Source organism: Quercus robur, chromosome 5 (genome assembly GCF_932294415.1).
Source record: "Quercus robur chromosome 5, dhQueRobu3.1, whole genome shotgun sequence".
NCBI lineage: Eukaryota > Viridiplantae > Streptophyta > Magnoliopsida > Fagales > Fagaceae > Quercus > Quercus robur.
In genome coordinates this window covers 83,972,671-83,999,385 of record NC_065538.1, presented here as the reverse complement: position 1 = coordinate 83,999,385, position 26,715 = coordinate 83,972,671, and the positions used below count along the sequence as shown (strand labels likewise).

Sequence of the window (26,715 nt, the reverse complement as noted above, 5' to 3'; positions counted from 1 at the left end):
TACACATTATTGGTCATAATGTGAGGTTTTGTGTAATGGGTAGTCGGATCTATAGATCAACTGAGACTATTCATAGATACTTCAAGGTCGTCCTTAGGGGGGTCCTGAAATTATATAGAGCTCTAATAAGACTGTGTAGCGAAGATACACCCCCAGAGATAAGGAATAGCAGAAGGTTTTACCCATATTTTAAGGTAAATATTGCGACTTGTGTATTTTTGTAAATTGTGAAGATTTGTATAATTTTAAACCATTATGTTTGTCGAAAATTAGGATTGTGTTGGAGCAATAGATGGTACACATGTTCGTGCATCTGTGCCACCTGAAATACAAGGAAAATTTCGTGGTCGCAAAGATGGAACCACGCAAAATGTGTTAGCTGCCATTAGTTTTGACTTAAAGTTCACTTATATATTGGCTGGATGGAAAGGCAGTGCATATGATTCACGTGTGTTAAATGATGCATTTACTAGGCCAGGGGGATTTTTAATTCCCAATAGTATTATACGATTACTTCACCTTTTTGGTTTATTAGTTTAATAAATATTGAACGTTTTCCTAAGCATAGTAGTGATTTGGTTTTATTTTTTAATATATGTAGGTAAATATTATCTTGGTGATGCTGGGTATGGTAATAAAAATGGAATATTGTCACCTTATCGGAGTGTGCGATATCACTTGAAAGAGTTTAGTGATCGTCCTCCTGAGAATGAGCAAGAATTGTTCAACCTCCGACACTCTTCATTGAGAACTACCATTGAGCGAGGGTTTGGATTGTTGAAGAAACGTTTTCGAGTGTTGGATGCAGAACCATTTTGGTCTTTCCCAACCCAAGTGAAAGTAGTGTTAGCATGTTGTGTGGTTCATAATCACATCATGGGGGTTGAACCAAATGACCATATTATGGAAGATGCAATGAACCAAGTAGAGTCTAGTGACCACCAACAAGAAACACAATCACGTCGGGAGTCCGTTGAAGACAGTAGATCGTGGAATGCTAAGAGAGATGAGATATGCCAAGCTATGTAGTCTGATTATACCAGGAGTGGAGAGTAGTATTTTATTTAGATTTCTATGATTGTAATGTGTTTTTTCTTTCTGTTTACTATAGATTTTTGGTGGTGTAATGAAAAAGTATTTTCAGCATTACATTGTTATTTGATGGTATTACATTGTCATTTCCAGTGTTAGCATGTTTCATTCTGTTGTGCACGTTTATAAGCGTGGTTGTATGTGTGTTTGATTTGTTGTTCATGTTCCGAGCGTAATTATTAAATGCTACTCTCACTATACTATTTTCATATGTAGTAATGTCAAAGGGTAAAGAGAAAGTTAGCAGCAGCAAGTAATTTAGATGGCTGCCACCCATGCATGAAATGATGCTTAGGATACTTACAGAGGAGGTTGCAAAGGGCAATAAGCCCTCTAGTACTTTCAAGGCCGACTCCTTTGCTCTTGTAGCGAAGGAGATAACGGCCCAATTCGGGGTTGAGTGCCACCCGTCCTATGTTGACAACCGGATGCGAACTCTAAGGACCATGTGGTCCACTATTCAGACTCTTAGAAAGAAGAGTGGATTTGGTTGGGACAATAATCTAAAAATGATAACTTGCGACGCTAAGACATACCAAGAAGAAGTCATGGTATGGCTTCCAACTATATTTTCTTAATATAAATGATAATATATGTTTTTGCCTTTTATATGAAATTTATAGTGTCATTCTTTTTAGGATTCCATTGCTTTTATAAGGTTTTTCAAATATAACTTTCATGTGCGGATCTATTGTAAAATCTGGGCTTAGCTATGTATTATATCTATACATACCTATGTGTTTTCATCTATCTATATGTGTATATGTGTCTGAGCTACAATTTTCTTTAGTTCTCTATTTGGTTGCTAATAAAATGTTGGAAAAGTAAAGAAAAGATTGATACTTTCTTTTTAAGGTTATTTTTGTAATGAGTTTTTCTCAGCAATGACTTGGGAATAATAGGAAATTAAGGACCCACTGTTTTCTTTGATCTTTCTATTTGGTTGCCAGGAAAAAGTGAAGGAAAGAAAACAAAGTTTTTGACCAAAAGATTTGTGCTTTCTGTTGTAATTTTTTTTTTTTTTTTAATTGGGCTCTCTCAGCAGTGAAGTGTGCATAATAGTAACACAATGTATTGACTTGTTCAATCCTTATTTGAGAGTTTTCTTGCATTACTTGTTTGATTACTGAGAAAATGTAGGAAAAAGTATGGAGTCTTTGCTTTAATTGTTATTTCATAGCCTTTTATATTGAATTTATGAGTGAAGTTATTATTGCATTGTTATATACGTTCCTTTCTCCCTTATAGATGCATCGAAAGCATGCGGACTATCTAAACAAAAAAATTGACATGTATGATGAATTAGCGATTGTTGTGGGGAAGAACACAGCCACGGGTGACTTTTCTAAATCCTATGTGGATATTGAGAATGAGCCAGACAATGGGGACAGTGCAAAGTTTGTTGCAGACAATGTGGAGGAAGGTGTGGTTAAGAAAGGGAAGAATGCAGTTGAGTCATCCACCACTGGGTCGAGAATTTCCAAGTCCCGCAATAGAGGGCGTGCACCTTCTAATGCTGATGATAGTGTGCTGACTGATCTGTCTGATCAGCTGAAGGAAATAGCTGTGGTTCTGAAAGAAATCAATCGGGGCCCGGTAGATTACACAGCTCTGTACAATGAGGTAATGACTATGATGGCAGATGGATATAGCAAAGATATGCTCGCAACTGCCTTCAACCATCTTTGTGAAAATGAGAAGACAGCTCGTGGATTTCTAGCCAAGAATGCTAGGTTGAGGAGGCTGTGGTTAGATGGTTTTTTGTTCTCACAAATTTGATTTGTTTATTTCATGTTGACTGTGATGGTAGATTTAGGAATTAACTTTTGTTGTATTACTAGTATTGACCTACCATTGTATTATATATGTAGTCTTTTGTATTATTGGGACGATACAATTGCCCAAATTATGTATTTGTACTATTCAGATACCACGAATAGGTATCATTTTTGTACACCATGGAGGTGTAATGTCAATGGTGAACGATTGATGTGGCTGTTTTTATATAAATATTATGGGTATATTCAAATGATTATTTTTTATGTTGAAGTGGATGATTATTTTTGTACTATTACAGATATGTCTAGGCAATGCAGGTTCTTGAATTTGAATGATTATTTTTGATGTTGAAGTGGATGATTAGTTTTGTACTGTTACAGGTTTGTCTAGATAATGCAAGTGCTTGAATTTGTAACACATTTCATATTTTCCGTAAAATGATCCACAAACCAAACACCAGAATTGATTTTCCGTAAAAAACGAATTCCATTTTTCGTAAAATGTTTGACCAAACCAAACATGGGAATTGATTTTCCATAAAATGAAAAGCATTTTCCGTAAAATGTTTGGACGAACCAAACACCGGAATTGATTTTCCGTAAAAGGATTTCCGAGACAGCCAAACAGCCTGAATACATTTTCCTTTTCCGAAAATTAGCATTTCCGAAAAATATGTATTTTTTAGAAAACATTTTACAGGATCCAAACACACCCTAAATTATATATGTACTCAATACATTTCCGTGCGCGAATAATTTTTTCCTAAAATTATATTTTTTTTGCCAAACAAAATGCCTAGCATTACTCATGGTTTCATTATAAAATTCCTCCCACACGTGCGACCTCATCTCAAAAAACCAACTCGGCCGAGGAGTGGACCGACCGAGTCAACTTGGACCCATATTTCTCAAAAGACAAAAAGTCAGTCTCTCTCTCTCTCTCTCTCTCCAAAAATACAAGTCCCGACTCAGAAGCAATTCTCCATTCTATTCTTTTGCTCTCTCTCTCTCTCAGGTACACAAACACAACCCAATATTTTTTTTTCTTCTTAAAACATCGTGGTTTTTTTTTTTAATTATTATATTCAATTTGTTCTCGTTTGGCTCCCGGGAAAAACTGAATCAAAAAGAAGAAAATTAATTTCCTTTTTCTCGGCAACCAAACGACACTATTAGGGTTTGTGACCCCTTTCAATTTTTATTCCAAATTCATCGTGTCATGAATTTTGGGTCTTTTATTGTTTAATCAGAATCGCTCATCTGTATCAACTACTACTTATACTCATGAGCTCAATTAACATTGGAAAACTGATGATTATTGTTGTTGTTATCTTATTGTTTATATAAAAAAGATTTATTAACTTTGAAATAGAAATTCAATCAGGGTTTTAAATGATGATGATGATCATGGTGATGATGATTGTTATGATTTTTTTTTTTTAATATTTGTGAACTTAGAAATAGAAACTCAATCAGGGTTTTAAATGATGATGATGATGATGGGGTTATTTTGTTTTTGATGAATAGGGTGTTAAAAGGAATCTGGTGGGGTTGTTTGATTGTGAAAAAGATAAGATAAGATAAGATGTGGGCAGCATCTTGCCTGGCGTCGTGCTGTGCGGCTTGCGCGTGTGACGCGTGCCGGACTGTGGTGTCTGGGATTAGCCGCCGCTCTGCTAGAATTGCATACTGTGGCCTCTTTGCACTTTCTCTCATGGTTTCGTGGATTCTCCGTGAGGTTGCTGCGCCTCTAATGGAAAAGCTCCCTTGTAAGCTACCTTCTCAAAAAAAAATTTCAATGTTGTTTGCTTTTGTTCCTCTTTTAGTATTTTGGTGGTTGTGAATATGTTTTATTCTTTATATGATCTGGAAAATGTGTTTTCTTTGGGGCATTCTGTTGTAAGTGATGTTGAATTTGTAACAAATAGAAACATTGCCTTTGTTGTGATCACACTATGGAAGTTTCATGTATTCCAGCAGCTAGCAGATAAACCGTATGACAACTTGGCATTGGCCGGTTCTGTCATTCGTAAGGAGACTGTAAATGGTTTAGTGCCAATGGTCTTTGCATTTTTTCACCTAAAATTATTTCAGGTTTGAATTGTATATAAGATGTTGTTTATTATACTCTGTTGCGTGTGTAAACTTGGTAAGGGGTAATGGATAAATGGAAAAGAGCTGGCTTTGTCTGCAGCAAATAAAAATAGCTGTAGATGCAATGTACTGAAATTAGCTGAGAGAAGATACAAAAAAATTGAAAGAAACCATGGAAATGTATGAAAATGTTGGGAAACATAAAATAAGATCTCATTAAAATACAAAAGTCAGTGCAGGAGTAATTGCAATTGATCACTATTTGACTGTGGAGCTAATTCTCATAAAAAAAAAACCTAGTATGATGACAGCTTTAAAAAAGAGAGGTTGCCAAAATGTCAATCAAGATTTCTTTATATTTTAGGGAGTTAGAAGTAATAGAAATTTTGATAAGGAAAACGTAAGTTATAACTTAGACTTTTTGCCTATTTTTATTCTTATATGAATTGTGTAACTTGTTCTAAATTATATAATATACATTATTCACATAGATAAAATATGGTTTAACTGTCATCTCAGGAGGCTGTAAGATTACCGTTAATAGAAAACTTGGATATAATTTTTTTTTTGCTAGGTAGAAAACTTGGGTATAACTGTCATAATCTTGGTTTTAACTGTAAAAAATGTACCCAAATTTTCCTTTCATATTTGAATGTTTTTATGTCTGTAACCCTAATGGAATGTCTACAAATGGGCAAAGAAATCCTCTTCGATGGAAGTTTGATAACAATTTACATAGTTGATGAATTTGACTCAAGAATTTAAAGGAGCTAGTGAGTTATTGGTTTTTTTTGTTAGTTAGTCTTTAAAGCTGAGTCTAATGCCATCTTGGTCATCAATGCAGGGATTAATCATTTTCATCAGACACCTAACAGGGAGTGGTTCGAAACAGATGCTGTTCTGCGTGTTAGCTTGGGAAATTTTCTCTTTTTCACTATTCTAGCAGTGATAATGGTTGGTGTGAAAAATCAGAAGGATCCTCGTGATAGTGTACACCATGGTGGATGGATGATGAAAGTCATTAGTTGGTGTATTTTGGTAATCTTGATGTTTTTCCTTCCGAATGAGATTATCAGCTTCTATGGTAAGCAGTATTTTCATTAAGGATTTTATCTAAGCACTAGCAGTTTTCCTTCTTGTTTTTCCTTGTTTAGAAATTTTATTAGACTGCAAAGCAGGTCGTGATCTCTATGATTAGATAAATTTTTAATGTATTTGGGTTTAATGCTCAAATTTGATAAAATACAAATTGTTATGGAATTTCAAGTCTGTCACAATGTTAAGGAAAACTTCTAGTTGTTGTTAATGGTGGAAAAGGGTATTATTGCTCTAAGCTTAAATAGTTTGAAATTTCTCAAGGTCAAGTCCCTACTACCTTCAAGTGACAAAACTTGTAGGCTTCTCAGATGGAGAGTATCAATGATTTAGTATCTGGAATGGTACATTGATGAATATGTACATGACATTCACCCCTATTGGATGTTCAAGTGACAAAACTGGTAGGCTTCTCGGATGGAGAGTATCGATGATTTAGTATTTGGAATAGTACATTGATGAATATGTACATAACATGCACCCCTCTTGGATGTTCCTAAACTTCAACAACATTATTTGTTATAAAGGACAAAACGTAATGCAATATTTAAGATAAAAATTTTAGTTAAGAAAGCTTAAGTTAAGGACATTGCTATATTTTTATGGAAATCAATAAAGTGTTTCTGAGAAGAAGTGTTGTACTTTCTCTTTGATCTGTTTGTATCCGCTTTTTTGCAGTGAGTTTACTATTGTAAACTCATTGTACTTTTCTTATCAATAAAGTTTTTATTACCTATCAAAAAAAAAAAAAAAAGTGTTTCTGAGAAGAAGTTAATGCTTCTTTCCACTATACTGGTACAGGCACTTAAATTTGATCCTATATTTTATGGAAATCAATAAAGTGTTGTACTTTTCATGTTTAATTTTTGGGTACCTGTTGTATATTTCCTGCGTACAGGGGTGGCACCGTTTTCGTTTACTTATTAAAAAAGTGATGATGATAAAAAACTTCATCTTAAATTTTTGGACTCTGGGGGTATAGGTTGTGCAGTGTCTTTTGTCCTGTTTTGTGGAGATTCTTTTTCGCTATCTCTGTTCGTCTGGACAGCTTCAGGTGCTACATCTGACAAATAGTAGCAGTAGCAGTGATTTTGGTGATGGTATGTATGTAAGTGGTGTCTTAGACCCAGCCACCGGTCATTTCAGTTGTTCCTTTTTTTTTTTTTACACTAAAGTATTTTTGTTGCTAACCTTTAAATTCTTTGATGTTACAAACATGTTATACTTTACTCCCTTTGATCCATTTTGTATGTCCAATTTTAAGGGAATATCATTTAATACTTCTGTCTATTTAAGAAAAATATATAAGCTTTCAACTTTGCCCTTGCGACACCTGAATAGGAGAAGGGCAGGGTTATATTAGGAAATTGGTAAATCAGTGACTATTGACTTTTAAAAGTGGCCAATTATTTTGCCCCTGCCCACTCCCCTTGGGACCAAAACTTACTGAAAAAAATAGACAAGTATTTTGGGACAACCAAAAATGGAATATTGGACAACAAAGTGGGATGGAGGGAGTAAAGATTTTTCTTTCTGAAAACATAAAAAGATCATGGGAGACTAACTCTAGGGTTTAATGATCTGGTTTCATTTGATTAATCATGTCAGCTGCCACATAGATCTCTCTAGTGAACTAATCAGTAATTGCATTTTGATATGTTTTTGTGTGCATATAGTTCCTTGCTAGCCCTGTGCGACTAAATTAGTATGAGGCAAGTGGCCAAGACATCCGTCTGGCCTTTCTTAGAGTGATCCCAGGAGAGGTTACAATATTCAGCTGTTATAGCAGAAATGTTACGTAAAGAAGAGCAGATGAAGATTAAAAGAATAACTTGATTCACCAAAAAAAAGAAAAAAAAGAATAACATGAGTTATCTTGTCCTATGGACATCATTCCATGAGATTCTTTTTTTATTAGTTTGACTCAAGCTAACACAGAGATTTTACATTTTGCAGAATCAATATCAAAGTTTGGCTCTGGATTGTTTCTTCTTGTCCAAGTTGTGCTTTTGTTAGATTTTGTTCATGGATGGAATGACAAATGGGTCGGATTTGATGAGCAGTTCTGGTTAGTTTTGGCTTTTGTTATTTCCTTTAGCATATCTTCTTTATTACCTTTCATAGCTTTTTGTTTACTTATTGAGTATATTTTTACACCCCTCAACCAGATTTATCTTCTTTATTTGTATAGGTACATTGCCCTATTTGTTGTTTCGCTTGTTTGTTATGTGGGGACGTTTGTCTTCTCGGGATTCCTCTTCTATTGGTTCACACCATCTGGACAAGACTGTGGACTCAACACCTTCTTTATTGTCATGACCCTGATCTTTGCTTTTCTCTTTGCTATAGTTGCCCTGCACCCTGCTGTAAGTATGCACTTAACTTTTTCTGGTATTCAGCATCAAGGCATTCTCAAATGCAAGTCTGTTTGTATATCTGATGCTTGTCTTGCCTGTTGCACATCCTCTCATATTGTGGTAGTTTTAGCTTTGATGTTTATAGTGCAGAATTTGTTATTATGATGTTCAGAAAAGTCTCTGTAGTATGGTTGTGCTAAGTTCATTGCTAATATGAGAATATCTGTGATCTTTTGCCCTTTTTTTTGTGTTTTTCAGGTGAATGGAAGCATTTTGCCAGCTTCAGTTCTTTCTTTGTACTGCGTATACCTCTGCTACAGTGCACTTGCTAGTGAACCAAGGGAATATGAATGCAACGGTCTTCACAAGCATTCAAAAGCTGTTTCCACTGGCACTCTTACCCTGGGTCTGATTACTACAGTTCTTTCAGTTGTCTATTCTGCTGTCCGTGCTGGATCATCTACAACTTTGCTCTCCCCACCAAGTTCACCACGTGCAGGTAAGGCTTAACATTAAATTTTGTGGATGTGCAGTACTTCATGACTTCAATGTGTTCAAAAGAGTATTATTATGTCCATTTTGCCTCAATAACTGACATTTTCTCTTGAAATATGACAATTCTGGTTTCCTGAATGAAGGTTCAGGGAAGCCTCTGCTTCCATTGGACAACAAGGATGAAGAGAAGGAAGAAAAAGAGAAGTCCAAGCCAGTATCATATTCATATTCCTTCTTCCATCTCATTTTCTCCCTGGCCAGTATGTATTCAGCTATGCTTCTTACTGGGTGGTCCACTTCAGTTGGTGAGAGTGGGAAATTGGTCGATGTCGGTTGGCCTTCTGTTTGGGTCAGGATTGTGACTGGGTGGGCAACTGCAGCTCTGTTCCTCTGGTCACTGCTTGCTCCTATTCTGTTCCCAGAGAGGGAGTTCTGAGCACCTCCAAAAGAAGGGCCTGGATATTGATATATAAGTAATACCATCATATCCATTGCTACATAAACTTATTGTATGTATGTGTGCTGTTTCTGACTTAAAAGGTATATTTCTATCCACTGTATAAAAAGAATGGTTTGTCTTGAATCCAGACATGATCAAGATACCTGTGTTTCTAATATACCATCTTAAACTGATTCTCTTTTCAATAATTTCTTAAAATTGAACTTGAAATTTGTGAATAATGGAGTCCTGTTATTGTAAAACATGTATCCATTGCTGCTTCAAATCTGGCTCCAGATAGGCTTTTTTGACCCATACCAGCCACTAATTTGCATCTTGGGGTGTTGTATATTTCTATTGGATACTAGGTATAATTTTATTATTTTTGGGAATCAGATATTAAGCATAACTTGATGCTGCCTATATATATTATAAATCCTACAAAAATATTGAATAGCTCAAAGTAATTTATTCATGCAAACATGTAAGACTGTCTATGAATACAAGAAAATCTAAAGATGGGGCTACCAAATTCAGTAATTTCTAAATCGGCTTGTATCATATTTGTCATCATAATGATAAAATAGCGATTACCATAGCAGTCAAACACAGAGCAAGTGAGCCAGCGTAGATGATGGCTATAGACCAGTTGGTCGAGTTCCCAAACCAATAGCAAGAAGTACAAACGTGTCATCCAAAGTACGAGTTAAATTTTTATTGTTTAATCAATTCCCCAAAAAAAATGTTGTCGTAGTATAATTTAAAATAGTGTGAACTTTCTAATTAAAGAAACTATTTTAAGTGGAATTATCCTACTATGAGGCCAATCTGTGGACGGGAAAAACTAGTGCTAATTCAACCGTATCATGATAAGATAAATCACTCCTTGATGTAAGTGGTCGCACCATGCTCACACCCATGCTTTTCCTTTTTGGCAAAAAAACAGTTCAGATTTTTACTTTTTACTTTTTTTGTCTCATATTTAAAAAAAAAAAAAAAAAAAAAAAAAAAAAAAAAAAAAGCTAGTTTTTTTTTTTTTTAAACAGGATAACTTTAATCTTTTTGTCTCACATTTAACAAATAAACTACCATAAACCATATAATAGCATTGCATCCAACATATCTAGCCAATCTTTCACAACATGTGGATCTCTCACACATAGTAGGATGCCTTTCATAGCATATGAACCCCACAATTATATAAGATCCATATGTTATGAAATGCATGCTACATATATCGAATACATTAAATAATTATTTGTCTAGTAGAGAGGTTAAGTCCTTTATGTAAAAGACCAAAAGGACGAAGCTAATATAAGTCAACCTTGTAAAACACATTACATATTACCTTCTTTTTTTTAGTTAGATAGTTACAATATGCTTCTAACTTCGTAGCTCAAACTCTTTCCCCCTAGGACCTCCAAGCACTTTGTGCATAAGGAGATATCCATTCAGCTATAAAGCCCTTAGCATCTCTCAGACAACATTGATTTTATACTAATTCCCTAACATTTGAATTTTAAATATCTGAGGTTCCATAAATTATGAAATTAGTCAATCAGTCTCACTTTTAGTTGGAGTTGTTAGAAAGTGATCATGTGCACCCCATGTGACCTCAAAACTTGTGTCTTTAACAGAGGTCACTAAATTGAATATGACATTTTGACATTTCCATATGCTAAATGATCATATTGATGACAAAATGTCTCGCCTCATCCTGACCCACCGTATGTATATTTTATCCGTGTCAAAACCTCCTCATTAAGGGTTGCAAAATGTATCCATTCTGCCTCGCCCTAACCTGACTTGCATCATTGACCTCTATGCAAGATTTACTACCCTTTCAGGCTAGGAACAAGACACCCGTGATCTAGTCCTGCCCTGCTATCAACATTGTGGATTGCATCCTCTCAATTGATTTTTACTATTAAAAACTTAAATTAAAATATTCATAAGATGCATTATTTAAAAGATCTTATTTTTTGATTAATATTAATTTTAAAAATAATAATAATTAAAAAAAAAAAAAACCTTAAATGACTTCATGTACTAATATTTAGATTTGGACACAATAATTAAATTAACTCAGTTAATTATTTACTAATTGATTACACTTGAAATGGATTTAAATGGACCAAAATGCTACTCGATATAGCTTAACATGAGCATAACAATAATAAATGCTATATTTTAGTTTTTAGATATTATTTAGATATAGATAACAGGTATTATTTAACAGTTTTTCAGATCAGTTAGTTATATCTCAAGAATGGAGTTTCCTTTATTGGTGGTGATTGGATTGTTGTGCTAAATTAGGAGACACATTATAAATTGTTAGTGATTCGGTCTTCCTAACTTTCTGGACGCAATAGTTATTCCTTAGTATTATTGGAGGGTAAACTCTTGGAGTTTGTAACCCCTGGGTGTGCCAAACCAAGATTTGTTGTTGGGGTTGCATTTCTAGGGGGAACTGTGACTTTCTGTTGATTGATTTAGAGTTTTAGAATATATTTATATATTTTGTGAGGTACATAATTTATAGTTTCTAACATTTGTAAATGTTTTATAAAATTTGACTTTTTTTTTTTTTGGAGTGGATAACATGTCAAGGTAATTTAACCTTGCAATTAATCACATACTTTAATTTATATGATCAATTTAAGTGTTTAAAACATAAGGGATAAGGAAACACAATGTCCCACAATTACTAGAAAGATTATTATGAAATTATTTTGAGAAGAGTGCATTGAATATATATGTCTCTCTTAAGTGCATCTTGAAAACGCTTATGCTAAACAACATTCTTAGGATGATGAACATAAACATAAACATAAACATTAACATTAATATATATATATATATATATATATCTGTGTGTGTAAACAAACTAACAAATTAAATTTAACAATTACTGATTTATATAAACTAACAACTACTAAATGAATAAATATATACGTTAATAACTTAAATTTAAATGTCTATGTACCACAAAGGACAAATTTAATGAGTTTGAATAGTAATTTTGAAGTTATTTTTTATTCTATATTTTTTAAATATTTGATTTAAAATATCAAATCTTATTCACCTTTTTGTTCCCACTAACTTATTAGGATAACTATTAGGGGTGTATTGATATAAAATGTTTTAATGTTATAGTTAGCAAAATCATATAATTGTGAAGGAAAAATTATTGAAATATATAATGAGAAATATTAATAGATGCCCTAAGGGGAAATTATTGGGTGGTCCATGACTACAAGGTCAGCTGCTGACCTTGTAGTCCCAACCAATAGATTTAAGACACCTCACTAAAATTTGCTTACATAAATTTTTATGCCAAATCAGCTGAATAAACTTCACCCACCTTAACGTCTGTTAACCCGTCAAAATCTGAAGAACAAATTCAAAATTTTTAGAAAGGAATTAATTGGGCGCGTTAGTGAAAATTTTCAGTCCCAAAACTCAAAACTCAAAACTTTCAAATTTCATTTTTCATTGTGCATCAAATCTCCAAGAACTTGCTCTATGTCTCCAATCCACCTCTTCTCCTTCAACTCTCAGATCACTTGCTTCAAACCCAAGCTCGATGAGATCTCCAAGGTTGGCAAGCTAAGAATTTCCCCCCCTCTCTCACTCTTGTGCACCAAAAGGATCCGCTTTGTTTCAATTCAATCTACTTGAAATGCGTGTCCCATCTCCTTATTCTCTTTCAATTCAATCTACTTTTAATGAACCATTTTAGGAAATGATTTTATGAAAAAAGAAAAAAAAATTAATATTTCGACAACTTTTTCAATTATCCATAAAAGTTGTGTTGAAACTTTCCTAAAATGGTTTATTAACAATTAACAATTGCCCGAAGGGCATCCATTATCATGACCCATAAATAAATAAGCAATAAAAGAAAATAAAGCAAAGTAATTAATTAATTTATTAGAATTACATATCCATTGAGGAAATTTCCTAACGACTTATTCATTATATTTGCACAACTTAATATTATCGATGGTTTGTATTTCTTCATTCTCATTGAATAGGTTAGTTAATAGTATATATGATACACGTCTAAGTTAGCATTCATGGTGAAGATCGCAAGAATTATAGTCAACAAATATTTTCCAATTTCTTAACAATTTAACCAATACCTTCCACACCGTAACGTTGAGCAGTTTTCATAATTAATATTGGGAGCCTTATTTATGGATTTTTTTTTTTTTTTCTTATTACACTCTTAAATGGATTATTTTCTTTTGTTTTACTCATTCTTGTCTTTTTTCAAATTAAAATTATCCTTTTGAGAAATTTTAATATTTAATTGATTCAATGCAAGTATGGTTTATATAGCTTTGCTTTACATATGCAATGACTCTTTTTTCTTTTTTTTTCTTTTTTTTTTTTTGAGAAGAAACATAAGCAATGACTTTGATAATTCTATAAACGAAGATGCCTCCAAAGTTTGCGCAATATTCTTAGAGGATGATGATTATGTTAATGGTATTTTTACTCCAAAGAAACACACACAAATGCACATACATACACTAACACAACCAAACATAAACAATACCTTTTAAAATAAATATATAAACATAACCATTAACATATGTATAAACACAAAATAACACACTAAATTATAAAAACAAAAAATTGAATGAATTAATATATACATTAATAAATTAAATTTAAATGCTTATATTCAAATATTCACAATGTAACGAATTGAATGAGTTTTGAAACATAATTTTTTATATTTATTTACTCCTTCGCACTAACTTATTAGTATAACATTTAGCAGTGTATCAATGTAAAAGGTAAATGTTTTAGATGACAAAAACCCATAATTGTGAAGGGAAAAAAATGGAAAACAATAACTAAATTGGAGCAAAGGCATGCAATGAAAGAAAGATAATGTAGAGGGACAAAGAATATAGTCCTCTATTTTGATGAGCTAAGCATGAATGACTCTATAATCTACTCAGCTCATTGGATGATAAACAAAAGCCATGGCTTCAATAGAATTCTTAACACCAGTAATTCGAACGGGAAATCATCTTATGTGCTGGAATTCCTCTATGTTTGTCAAGGATGGCACCATATGGGAAATTGATGAGAACCATTTTTAAGGCTAGTAGGAGTGGTCTGTGTTTTGTTCATACCATTTTTATAAATTTTATTGAATTGTTTTCTATAGGCTTTTGTATTTTGATTTTACTATATATTAACGAATTTGTTTGTTATAATGAAACCAAACAAAGAGAAAAATGGAAAATATGTGATATATCAAAACCATTATCTCTGCTAACTCTATACCACTATAACAAAGGGTTACTATAATGTTATCACTATAACAAAGTATAGTTACCATTTTACATTGCAGTTTTAGCTGGCAAATTTGCCAATTTAAATGTGTTGGATTTTCAGTTCACCATTCTATCTTCTTCTTTTTTCCTTTTTCTTTTTGGTTATACGTACATATCCCTTCAAAAGTGGAAACAACAACATCCCTTGAATATATAATCCTAAATCTGGTCCCCTACAAGGCTCAAAAACTTGCCTCCTCTGTGAATGGATGCCTCAAAAAGTATCGCAAGCTATTAGCAAGAACCTGCAAAATTGGGTAGAGTAAATTATCCATCAGTAAGTACTACAACGAAAGAGTTGTTGGGCTTTGTGGAGCCTAATTTTGTTTGATCCGGTTTGACAACCCGACCCGACCCGAATAATATTGCGTGGTTTTTAATGAAAGATTTACAATTTTTTGGGTCCATTTCATATATATAAACTGACTTTGCCGTGATTAGGGTTTTTAAGATTGTAGGTTGTTGTTGCCGCATTCTTGAGGGTGAGAGAAAAAGTATTGTAGCCGCAATTTTGTACTTTGTATTCTTCCTTGATAATAGTGAAATCCCTACAACTCCGTGGACGTAGGCAAATTGCCGAACCACGTAAATATTGTCTTGTGCGTGTGATTGTTTTTTTTGGCATGTGTTTCTCTATTTTTTTTTTTTTTTTTTGTTTCTCACAAGTTGGGAATTTTGGTTAAATTCCGTACAAGAGCCACAACAGACTCTCAGAGTTGTGATATCATGGACAGCTCAATCTGCTGTGAGCAAGCTCAGCGCAGCACAATTTGATATTATTTTGGGGAATTCAGTGGATAATGAGAGGATCGGAATTATCATTGAGGTTTAAAAAGGAACTTGATTCTCAAAAAAAAAAAAAAAAAAACAAAAAAAGGTTTAAAAAGGAACCTAGTGACTATGATCTTATATTCCTTTTAGACGGTGGAGTTTTGAGGATAAAGAGTTTTCATTTGACACTCTAGTTTCCATCCAAATCTTATCCACTTTTAGGTGGAAGCTAAGTCGGAAGAGATGGGGAAGACAGCTAGTGGGCCTGGAAGGTATATGTCAATAGAATGTTGATCAAAAAGTTTACAATCATGTTTCTCATATTCATTAAGAAAATTAAAAAACATAGGTAGTGGACCTGGGACAAATCAGAATGTTTTTTCAAGTGACACTAGTGACATGGATGTTAGGAAGGTACTTAAAATTCACTTGATATTAGAAAAAACAATTCTAAAGCTTTATTGTTAACAGAATGCTAGCTTACCAGCTGGAGAGGCTTGCTAATGGGTTTTTTTTTTTTTTTTTTTTTTTTTTGACTAAAATGTAAATGTTTAGTTGGCTTGTGGAAATATCATCTAAAATTTATGATGTCACGTTTATGTTATTGAAGTACGATACTGGTAAGTTAAACACTCAGTGAAAATAGTGATATCCTATTAATAGAATTTTATTATAATCCAAATATGTAAAGAAGTTGAGGTGTAAAGCTAAATGAAAAATTACTCTTACAAAGAGCCACATGACAGAATTGCATGATCTCTCACGTGATATTTTTTCTTTCTTAAATTTAAAAAAAAAAAAAAAACCATATAAAATTCTTATATATATATATATATATATATATAGATAATTAGTGCATACTTATAGATAATTAATGTGCATTCAGTTCATTGACACATTCAATGAATTAAAAGTTTTACATAAATGTAAACTTTGATGAGGTGGAAGCCTAAATGAGAGAAGCTCAACAAATATGCCATTTGGCATAACCTCATGCTCTCCTCCCACATGAGGTCTCTACTTATATATATATATATCAAATCTTTTTCACCCTTTTTGTTCTCACTAAATTTTTTTTTTTTTTTTTTTTTTTGAGAAACTCTCACTAACTTATTAGTATAAGTGCCCGTTTGTTTCGGCTTTTTGAGCCCAAAAAGCGCGTTTTGAAAAACGCTCAACCAATTTTTGCGTTTGGTAAACTCAAAACGCAACTTTTTTATAAAAGTTGCGTTTTGAGCATTGAGAAAAAACTGAGAACAAACGCGGAAGGATTATGGACCCTTAGGGGTCCATAAATGAAAACGCGCATAGCGCGTTTTGTATATTACCGTTGCAAATCCGAAAATTACCGAAATACCCATCAATCTCTCACGCCCTCATCTCTCATCTGTGTCTTTTTTCTTCGTCTTCTTCCTCTTCGTCTTCCTCTGCTTCTTCACCGGTCTACCCCCACAATCAACAAAACCCATTTCAACCTTTGATATTCCAAACACAGAATCAACAAAACCAAACCAAAAATAACTCAAAATCAACACAAAAACAACTTAAAATCAACTCAAATCCGGAAAACCCATCCCAAACCCAACTCAAAATCAACCCAAAATCCATAGAAAAAAAAAACCCAAAATCCCAAAATCCTTATCTTCAGCTTCAATCATCTTCATCTTCATCTTCATCATCATCATCATCTTCTTCTCTGGAGTGTGAAAAAAAAAGAATAAAGGATGAGTTCTGGCGTTGGTGACGATGGTTCCGATGTGTTCCGATTTGAAGTGCTAAGAGGAAAAAAAAATAAAAAAAGAGAAAGAAAAGGAGAGAACCTTGTCGAGGTTGTCAATCTGGGAGGAGATGAGAGAGAGGACGCGAGGTCTCTTCGCAATGCTTTGGAGGTGACGGAGCTCCTCCAAGTCTAGCGCCACTTCGTCCGCCATTTTCACTTTTGCTTCTCCAGCTAAACAAAACCAAAATTATTATTTTTACACTATCAAGTATCAACCGCGAGAGAGAGACAGTCTAGAGAGACCGTTTGAAGTGCTAAGAGGCAAAAAAAGAAAAAGAAAAGAAAGAGAGCTAGGAATGTTCTGGACTGAGAAGATGGTAGATGAAAGAAGGAAAAAGGAAAAGAAAAGAGTGTGGTTGGTTACGTGGGTGGATGAGAAAAAAAGAGGAGAAAAAAAAAAGAAAAAAAAAAGGAAGTAGAGCCACGTGTGTGGAGAGAAAAAAAAGGGGAGAAAAAAGAAATTATATCATAATATTTTCACAATATTTTTACAATAAATTTTAAGGTAGGCTATTATTAGCTAATATTGGTGAGAAAAAAATAATTTTTTTAGAAAGAGAAAAAAATAATTTTAATAGTATGTTAAAATTAAAATTACTATCAATTTTTATCACAATATTTTTACAATACTTTCACAATAAATCTTAAGTGGTAGATTATTATTAGCTAATATTGGCAAAAAAAAAATAATTTTTTTAGAAAGAGAAAAATTGATTTAAGTATGATGAAGTAATTGATTTAAGTATGAAACAAACTCACATAAAAAAAAAAAAAAAAAAAATTGAAATAAATTCCCTTATATATACATTGTCCTTTTTGGTCATTTACTCCTCAAAAAGCCACTTTTATCAGCTTTTACCAAACACTCAGTTTTTTCATTATGCACTTTTTAACAGTTTTTACCAAACACTCAGCTTTTTGAAACTCCACTTTTTACATTATGCACTTTTACAAAACTCCACTTTTTCATTATGCACTTTTTCAAAAAGCTGAACCAAACTCACCCTAACTATTAGTGGTGTATTGATATAAAATGTCAATGTTATAGTTAGCAAAATCATATAATTGTGAAGGATAAATTATCGAAATAAATAATGAGAAGTGTTAACAGATGCAGCAATTAATGTTTTGACAGTTTTTTCTATTACCCATAAAAGTTGTATAAAACTTTCCTAAAATAGTTTGTTAACAATTAACAATTGCCCTAAGGACACCCGTTAACATAACCCATAAATAAATAAGCAATAAAAGAAAATAAAGCAAAGTAACTAATTAATTTATTAGAATTACATATCCATTGAAGAAATTTTCTAACGACTTATTCATTTTATATGCACCACTTGACATTATCAATAGTTTGTATTTCTCCTTTCTCATTGAATAGGTTAGTTAATGGTATATATGATATGCATACACGATGGAATTCATTGTAAGGGTTGTAATCACCATACTCAATAGATTAGGTTCCAGTTTCTTAACAATTTAACCAATACCTTCCACACCGTAGTGTTGAGCAGTTTTCATAATTAATATTAGGAGCCTGTTTATGGATTTTTTTTTTTTTTCTTATTACACTTTAAAATGGATTATTTCCTTTTATTTTACTCATTGTTGTCTTTTTTCAAATTAAAATTATCCTATAGAGAAATTTTAATATTTAATTGATCCAGTGCAAGTATAGTTTATATAGCTTTGCTTTACATAAGTAATGACTCTTTTTTTTTTTTTTTTTTTTTTTTTGAGAAGAAACATAAGCATTGACTTTGATAATTCTATAAAACGAAAATGACTCCAAAATTTGCACAATATTCTTAGGATGATGATTATGTTAGTGGTCTTTTTACTCCAAAGTAACACACACAAACGCACATACATACACTAACACAACCAAACATGAGCAAAACCTTTTAAAAAATACATTAACATAACCATTAACATATGTATAAACACAAACTAACACACTAAGGGCACATTTGGTAGACTATAATGGTAATTACATAGGAATAGGAATAGGTATTACAAAAAATACAAGATGCTATAATGTAATACTTATTACTATTAATTTGTTTAGTGACAACACAATAATAGAATTTTGAAGACGATGGAATGAAAGCATTTTAAATCAAACTTAAGATATATTTTAGGAAATATCTTACTCATACAATTATATTTCCAAAAAAAATAAAAATAAATAAATTTGAAAGAGAGATTAGTTATTTTTTATTTTCATAATTGTTATGTGCATATGGAAAATTTGTTTATTTGGAAATATATTAATTTTAGAAATTAAAAAAAATAAAAAATAGCTATTACAACCCTTTAAGAGATAAATAGTAATTCCTCATTTTAACAAATAGCTATTCATAATTCCCTGTAATAAAAACATAACCAAACTACTGAATGCTAAACCATATGAATAACTATTACATTATCATGCCTATTACAATCTACTAAACATACCCTAAATTTAATAACAAATAATTTATAAAAACAAAAAAATGAATGAATAAATATATACATTAATAAATTAAATTTAAATGCTTGTATACAAATATTCACAAAGTAACGAATTGAATGAGTTTTGAAACATAATTTTATACTTATTTACACCTTCACACTAACTTGTTAGTATAACATTCAGTAGTACACAGATGTAAAATGTAAACATTTTAGATGACAAAAACCTATAATTGTGAAGAGAAAAAAATGGAAAACCATAACTAAATTGGAGCAAAGCCATGCAATGAAAGAAAGATAATGTAGAGGGACAAAAGAAAATAGTCCACTATTTTGGTGAGCTAACCATGAACGACTCTATAATCTACTCAACTCATTGGATGATAAACAAAAGCCATGGCTTCAATAGAATTCTTAACACCAATAATTCCAACGAGAAATCATCTTATGTGCTGGAATTCCTCTATGGTTAACAAGGATGGCACCATAAGCGAAATTGATGAGAACCATTTTTTAAGGCCAGTAGGAGTGATCTGTGTTTTGTTCATACCATTTTTATAAATTTTATTGAATTTTTTTCTATAGGCTTTTGTATTTGGATTTTACTATTAACGAATTTGTTTGTTATAATGAAACCAAACAAAAAGAAAAATGGAAAATATGTGAAATATCAAAACCATTATCTCTGCTAACTCTATACCACTGTCACCATTTTTTATCTCTCACTCTTCCTATTGACTCCACGTTTGTGGCCATGGGCCTTGTGGCCTTTTCAACTTTATATTTCTGGTTCCATCCATGTTGATGACCAGTATGCTTTTGCATGCAGATGAATCCAATGCCATTTCTCTCTAACTTTTCATTATCAGCAAATGCCACCAAGGGTTACTATAATGTTATCACTATAACTAAGTATAGTTACCATTTTACATTGCAGTTTTAGCTGGAAATTTTACCAATTTAAATGTGTTGGATTTTCAGTTCACCGTTCTATCTTCTTCTTCTTTTTCCTTTTTCTTTTTGGTTATACATACATATCCCTTCAAAAGTGGAAACAACAACATCCCTTGAATATATAATCCTAAATCTGGTCCCCTATAAGGCTCAAAAACTTGCCTCCTCTGTGAATGGACGCCTCAAAAAGTATCGCAAGCTATTAGCAAGAACCTGCAAAATTGGGTAGAGTAAATTATCCATCAGTAAGTATTGCAACAAAAGAGCCCCAACAGACTCTCAGAGTTGTGATATCATGGACGGCTCAATCTGCTGTGAGCAAGCTCAGCGCAGCACAATTTGATATTATTTTGGGGAATTCAGTGGATAATGAGAGGATTGGAATTATCATTGAGGTTCAAAAATGAACTTGATTCTCAAAAAAAACAAAAAAAGGTTTAAAAAGGAACCTAGTGACTATGATCTTAGATTCCTTTTAGACGGTGGAGTTTTGAGGATAAAAAGTTTTCATTTGACACTCTAGTTTCCATCCAAATCTTATCCACTTTTAGGTGGAAGCTAAGTTGGAAGAGATAGCTAGTGGGCCTGGAAGGTATATGTCATAGAATGTTGATCAAAAAGTTTACAATCATGTTTCTCATATTCAATAAGAAAATTAAAAAACATAGGTAGTGGACCTGGGACAAATCAGAACGTTTTTTCAAGTGACACTAGTGACATGGATGTTAGGAAGGTACTTAAAATTCACTTGATATTAGAAAAATCAATTCTAAAGCTTTATTGTTAACAGAATGCTAGCTTACCAGCTGGAGAGGCTTGCTAATGGGTTTATCCCTGTAACTAACATGAAACTTTGCCTTGGCCAACAACCCCTAGGTCCAAAAAGCAAAACATACAAATAAAAATAATGTCACTCAATGTCCAAATAAAAAAATAATAATTAAAACTTGCAGAGATGAATGAGAAATAACCACCTCAGTGTCAAATTCTCCTGATTGAACGGCAATATTGATGTCAGTTATGATCTTTACAAGATCCACCAATAATCCCGGGCGATCAGCTGTTTCCACAGAAAGCAAACTGCAAAAATAGCATTATGGAGGCGGGCAGGGGAAGGCAACAGGGAAAATATATTTTTTGCCAGCTGCTTTTGCATGTAATGATGTTATCATTCATGCTTAGCAGGCAACCGCTAATGTGAGGGCTTAGCCTCCAAAATAGTCATGGGGAAGATGTTGGGTTGCAGGATTTTAATTGCATGAGAAAGTAAAACTGATAAATGCATTACCTCCGGTTAGGACCATCATCATTGATTCTTATGCGGGTTGCTATATCCACATCAACCTGAGGAATAACAACACAACAAATTTGAATCGGGACAAATACGTGGGACTTCATTAAATGCATTTATTTTGTATGCCCAGGAAATCTCTCAGGATGCATCAACACAATATAGGACTAATAAGATTTGGAAACAAAGTCAATCGGAATATACTATCTTACCTCTACCAGGTTCACACAATTTATAATGAACAAAAACCATTACATGGCACAAACACCTCAATATGGAGTAAAAATCAGAATTTTGTTAATTTGATACAATACTACATAAGAACTCTCAAACGACTGCATTACACTACACATAAGGAGCATAAAAATACATGCAGAACAGTATTTACTTGAAAATATTTCTTTCTTTATTCTATCTATGTATTTAGTTTTTTCTGCTGAAGGGGGGCAACAGGGGGTGCTTCCACTTCCTACAGGGGCAGATCCAACTATGACTTCTTGAATAAGAACATTTCTACCTTGACTATGATGTGAGAAGGTGACAGTCATTGTAAAAAACTGAAAATTATCACATCATTAATTCGCTATCAAATGCACATTTTCATGTACTATTGTGCATGCATATTGGGAGTGTGGAAAAACTCAGAAACACATGCAAAGTGCACATGCACCCTCAGCAGTAGAGACCTCTAACTACTGGTTTGTATAATCGTATTACATGCTTGACTAAGAAAGGTAAAATATAAAAATAATTTTCTATATATGACAGCTTAATTAACTCAGCTAGTTAACTTCACAACAAGAAGTGCTCCACACAGACAAAAATAAATCAACATTACAAAAAAATATATAACAATTAAAAATAAATGAACCTGTTGTTTTGGTGGCACTATTCCAAAGGCTGCTCCCATTGCTAATTGGGTACTCGATTCCTGGACCATCAGTTTGACATGTTCAGGAAGATGGAACTCCAAGAAGATGTTCACTACCAGAGGTTAACTTAATAACATTCTTTTTAAATTTAAAAAAAAATTTAAAAATGAAATACCGGGTGATACTCTATCAAATTGTTTATAATTGTCAAGCGAATTGCCTCAAGCAACTCTGGATCATCTACTTTTCTACCTGTGTCACTGCAAACAAGCTCCACAAACAAATGAATCAAATCAACAAAGAACAGCTAGTGCAATAACTAATTCAATACTAGGAATGAGTCAAATGTCAAATTTTAAAGGTTTTTGAACTCATGTAGGAAACTAAGATTTGAAATCATTCCAGAAACTGCTAACATTTTCTTATCCATGTACTTATGACACCACCACTCTCTGCATCTTTAGGCATTTGCATTTGTTCAAGGATCATCAAATTTGTGATTTAAATACCACTGGCTGTAAGGAAGCTCACTTGAATACATATAAGAAAGTATTATACCTCTCAAGAAAAACCAAGATCTGAACTTTATAGTGAATGAACAAAGGAGTATGAAAACATATTAACCCGAAAATGAAATAGGAAGCAGAAAGACCAGAGTGTAATTTGCAAGTATGAAAACTGTCAAGACAATATACAAAAAGAAGACAAGGCCCCATGTTCAAATGTACATGTAAGGAGAATAACTTACGCTCTAGTGATGGCAAACTTGTTGTGCTTCCCAGAAGAATCCAAGAAAACATTTGCTTTAACAACATTGAGTCCAAGATTTTTGAGTGCATTCATCTGCAACCCATTTGCTGATAGTTAATGTCCACTAGCAGACACATTCTTGAAAACGTATGAAGATAGATCATATTGAATGAAAAAATTTCTCATTCATCAATATACTAAAGACTCAAACATCAAATATCAAACATAAATAACAGAGGTAAGCCTTCATACAGTGTCAAGAAGAGCTCCAAGCCGATCCCCAAAAGTTATCTCCACAACAGTCGCATCTGGATCAGAGTCTTGGTCGATAATAACGACTGGAGTTGGAACGGTATCACTTTCACTCTGACTTGCATCCTGTTTGCCGTCCTATTCCAAAAAACCAAAAGAAAACAGAGAAGTAAGCCACTTAATATGGAAAAATCCCATCACATAGATCAAAATTTGTTTAATACCTCCACAGTGGAAGTCGATGCCCGTGGAGTGATTGTAGTGGCTGAAGATAGCCATCTGACAGAAACCACACAGAAACTTAACACAAAGAATAGCAGCAATGCACTGCCTAAGTTTACTCTAAAAGGCAATGTTAGATAACATTGGTATTATCTAATGATCTCTTTGTGTGCTTATATTGCTTCTTCTTTCTCATTGCACAGTTTGCTGGGGTATGACCCCTTTGCTAGCTTCTGTAGTTTTCTCTCTTTAACACAGATTCTTACTTACCCAAAAGAAAAAAAAAGAAACAGCAAAACTATACAGACTACTTCCAAGTCATAATTTGAGGAAATAAAGAGAATACAATACAACCCAGAACATAAAAGTGAAAAAATTAAGTCACATAACTAACCAAAATAGTTACTTTGATAAAAATAAAACAAAAACAACACAACAAAATCAGTACACTAGTATGATCACATAGGAGCAAAGTCTTAAGTTTTACATAGTTGTGCAATGACATTACAGTTCAAAAGATGTAACAACAACAACAACAACAACAACAACAACTACATCAAATTAAATAGAAATGAAGAAAGAATGTAAAAAGTGAAACAAGGGGCTTACTTTCTCTGATGAAAAATGGAGAAACATTTGGCGCCTCTGATGAAAAACCCACTTGAAACTCGAGTTTCAGAGGCTTTCAGAATAGCATTACTGAGGTGAGCACCGAGAGCACAAGAAGCCATAGCTACAGCCATTTTTGAATAATTTTCTCACTCAAAAATACTATTAAAAAAAAAATCACAAACAGAAAAAAGAAGAAGGAAAGAGGCTAAAAGAGAAGAAACAAAAAGAAAGTAGGCAAGACAAGAACAAAGAGCATTGAGAACTGGCAGTAGATAACGTAGTGAAGAATAAATGGATGTGTGATTTTAGGTTGGTTAGCCTCTAGGAATATACGCCATTGGATTATTTGATGGATGGGATGGTGTACACAGAGTGAAAAAAAAAAACATTTTTTTTTTAATATCCTTAAATTTTTGGATTCTATGTTTTACTCTCTCTTTTTTAAGGTTTTTTAAAAATTGCTTAAAATCGAGACATTTAAATTAGTTTCAGTTAACTCTAATTAATAAAATCTCTAGTGTCTCAAATAAAATATTTAAAGTTCGATTCCAACCTATATCCAAAATTAATTGGCCATTTTTTTTTATAGGAATTAATTGGCTATTTGATCGAATGATAAAAAATAATTATCAGGTATAAACTTTATAAGTTGAAACTATATTTAAAATTAGTTGAATTAAATATAGAATATAATGCAGCTAGATAAAATAAGTCTAATAACACAATATTGTTTAAATTTTATTTTATAATTGTTAATATGATTTATTCTAATTGATTCAAAGTACAAACAGTGTTATAAGGGAGAAATGTGAAAATAATATTATTCCCATTGCAGCTCTACATGTAATAATTTCAAAAAATAAAAATAAAAATGTGCCCAGTGAGTTATAGGCGTCCATTCCTCATCTGATATATGGATTTATTCTCTTTTTATATTTAATTATTATTATGTTCCCGCATTTCTTTTTTTATTTATTATATATATATTTAATGTTAGGAATATTTTGTTCCCATTTTTGCATATACCACTAGTGGTAGTATCTAGTATCTACTTCTATCTACTGCTACAAATATCTGGTACCACAACAGTGACGCCTTTGGTTCAGACTTACGGATAGAAAAAAGTTAAAAGAGACATGAGTTTTGTGCTTTCTGAGTCCGTTCCCAACCTGGCGAGGGATGAGGAATCCATTCATTTCTTGTCCTTTATGAACCAAACAGGGCCCCAGGCTTCAATCTCTAGGCGCAGTTTTTTCTTCTCTTTTTTTCAGTAGATAGTGGGTGGGAGATTTGAATAATTTTAATGTATTTCCAGTTTTTGTTAGCATTTAAAAAAATTAATAAAGAAAGTTAGGACATTATTTTTCAACCTATTTATTAGTGGCGATTTCAGAAATTTTTCTCAAGATATTCCTTAAGAAGCATAAATTATACAATCTAATAAAAAAAGAAATTCATATATTGACAACAACAACAATAAAAAAACACGCAAATACATAAAGTTTACAATTGTCTTCTACCAGTTTTTATATTTTGAAATCAATGCATTATAGTCCCATTATCAATGCTACAAACTATATCTCTTTCAATGTACATAGCCAAACAATCATTCATCCACTGAATATAAAACAAATTATGGTGCAAAATTTAATTTTATTGACATAAAAAAACTGAGGGTGTTCTCAAATTTTATTTGAAGGGTAGATAATTAAAATTTTCTAAATTATTATATATAAAAAAAAATTTTCAAGTCAAGGTGGTCCCTGGCCTTAAGGTGGCGCCGTCCTTGATTTTTATAGAAATTTTTTTTTTTTTGGTAAAATAACTCATTTAAAATTTTTTTTTTTTTTTAAAAACTTTAATATTACTATCGCGTACCCTTGGCCCGATAGTCACTTTACAAGTATAAGTATTTGTAAGATGTGGGGGTAAAGGTCGAAATTCAAGCCTCCAAATTTTACATACATATAAACTTAGATTAGGCTAAAATTGAGTTTTTATCTTATATAAATTAAAAAGTAAAAAACAAAAACTTTAACGTCAAAAA

The 26,715-nt window shown here is 32.6% G+C and overlaps 2 protein-coding genes across 3 annotated transcripts; one reads left to right on the top strand and one right to left on the bottom strand.

Moving 5' to 3' along the window:
* The first annotated feature begins 3,745 nt into the window (after nt 1–3,745).
* LOC126727457 (uncharacterized) lies at nt 3,746–9,559 on the top strand. The gene is made up of 7 exons (XM_050433134.1): nt 3,746–3,885; nt 4,398–4,639; nt 5,809–6,048; nt 8,016–8,127; nt 8,251–8,425; nt 8,675–8,915; nt 9,055–9,559. Exons 2-7 carry the CDS (start codon nt 4,456–4,458, stop codon nt 9,345–9,347), a joined length of 1,245 nt encoding a protein of 414 aa, XP_050289091.1. The 5' UTR covers nt 3,746–3,885; nt 4,398–4,455; the 3' UTR covers nt 9,348–9,559.
* Nucleotides 9,560–14,834: 5,275 nt separating this feature from the next.
* Nucleotides 14,835–24,985, bottom strand: LOC126727456 (ACT domain-containing protein ACR11). 2 transcript variants are annotated; one of them, XM_050433133.1, is made up of 10 exons: nt 24,666–24,985; nt 24,059–24,113; nt 23,835–23,972; nt 23,581–23,675; nt 23,008–23,092; nt 22,832–22,891; nt 21,958–22,013; nt 21,644–21,749; nt 21,473–21,541; nt 14,835–14,952 (listed from the first exon to the last, which is right to left on the bottom strand). In XM_050433133.1, the coding sequence occupies exons 1-10, from the start codon at nt 24,797–24,799 to the stop codon at nt 14,890–14,892; spliced, it is 861 nt and encodes a 286-aa protein (XP_050289090.1). In that variant the 5' UTR covers nt 24,800–24,985; the 3' UTR covers nt 14,835–14,889. The 2 variants fall into 2 exon arrangements, with proteins under 2 accessions (XP_050289090.1, XP_050289089.1); XM_050433132.1 differs by lacking the exon at nt 14,835–14,952 and adding an exon at nt 20,546–20,882.
* Nucleotides 24,986–26,715: the final 1,730 nt, after the last annotated feature.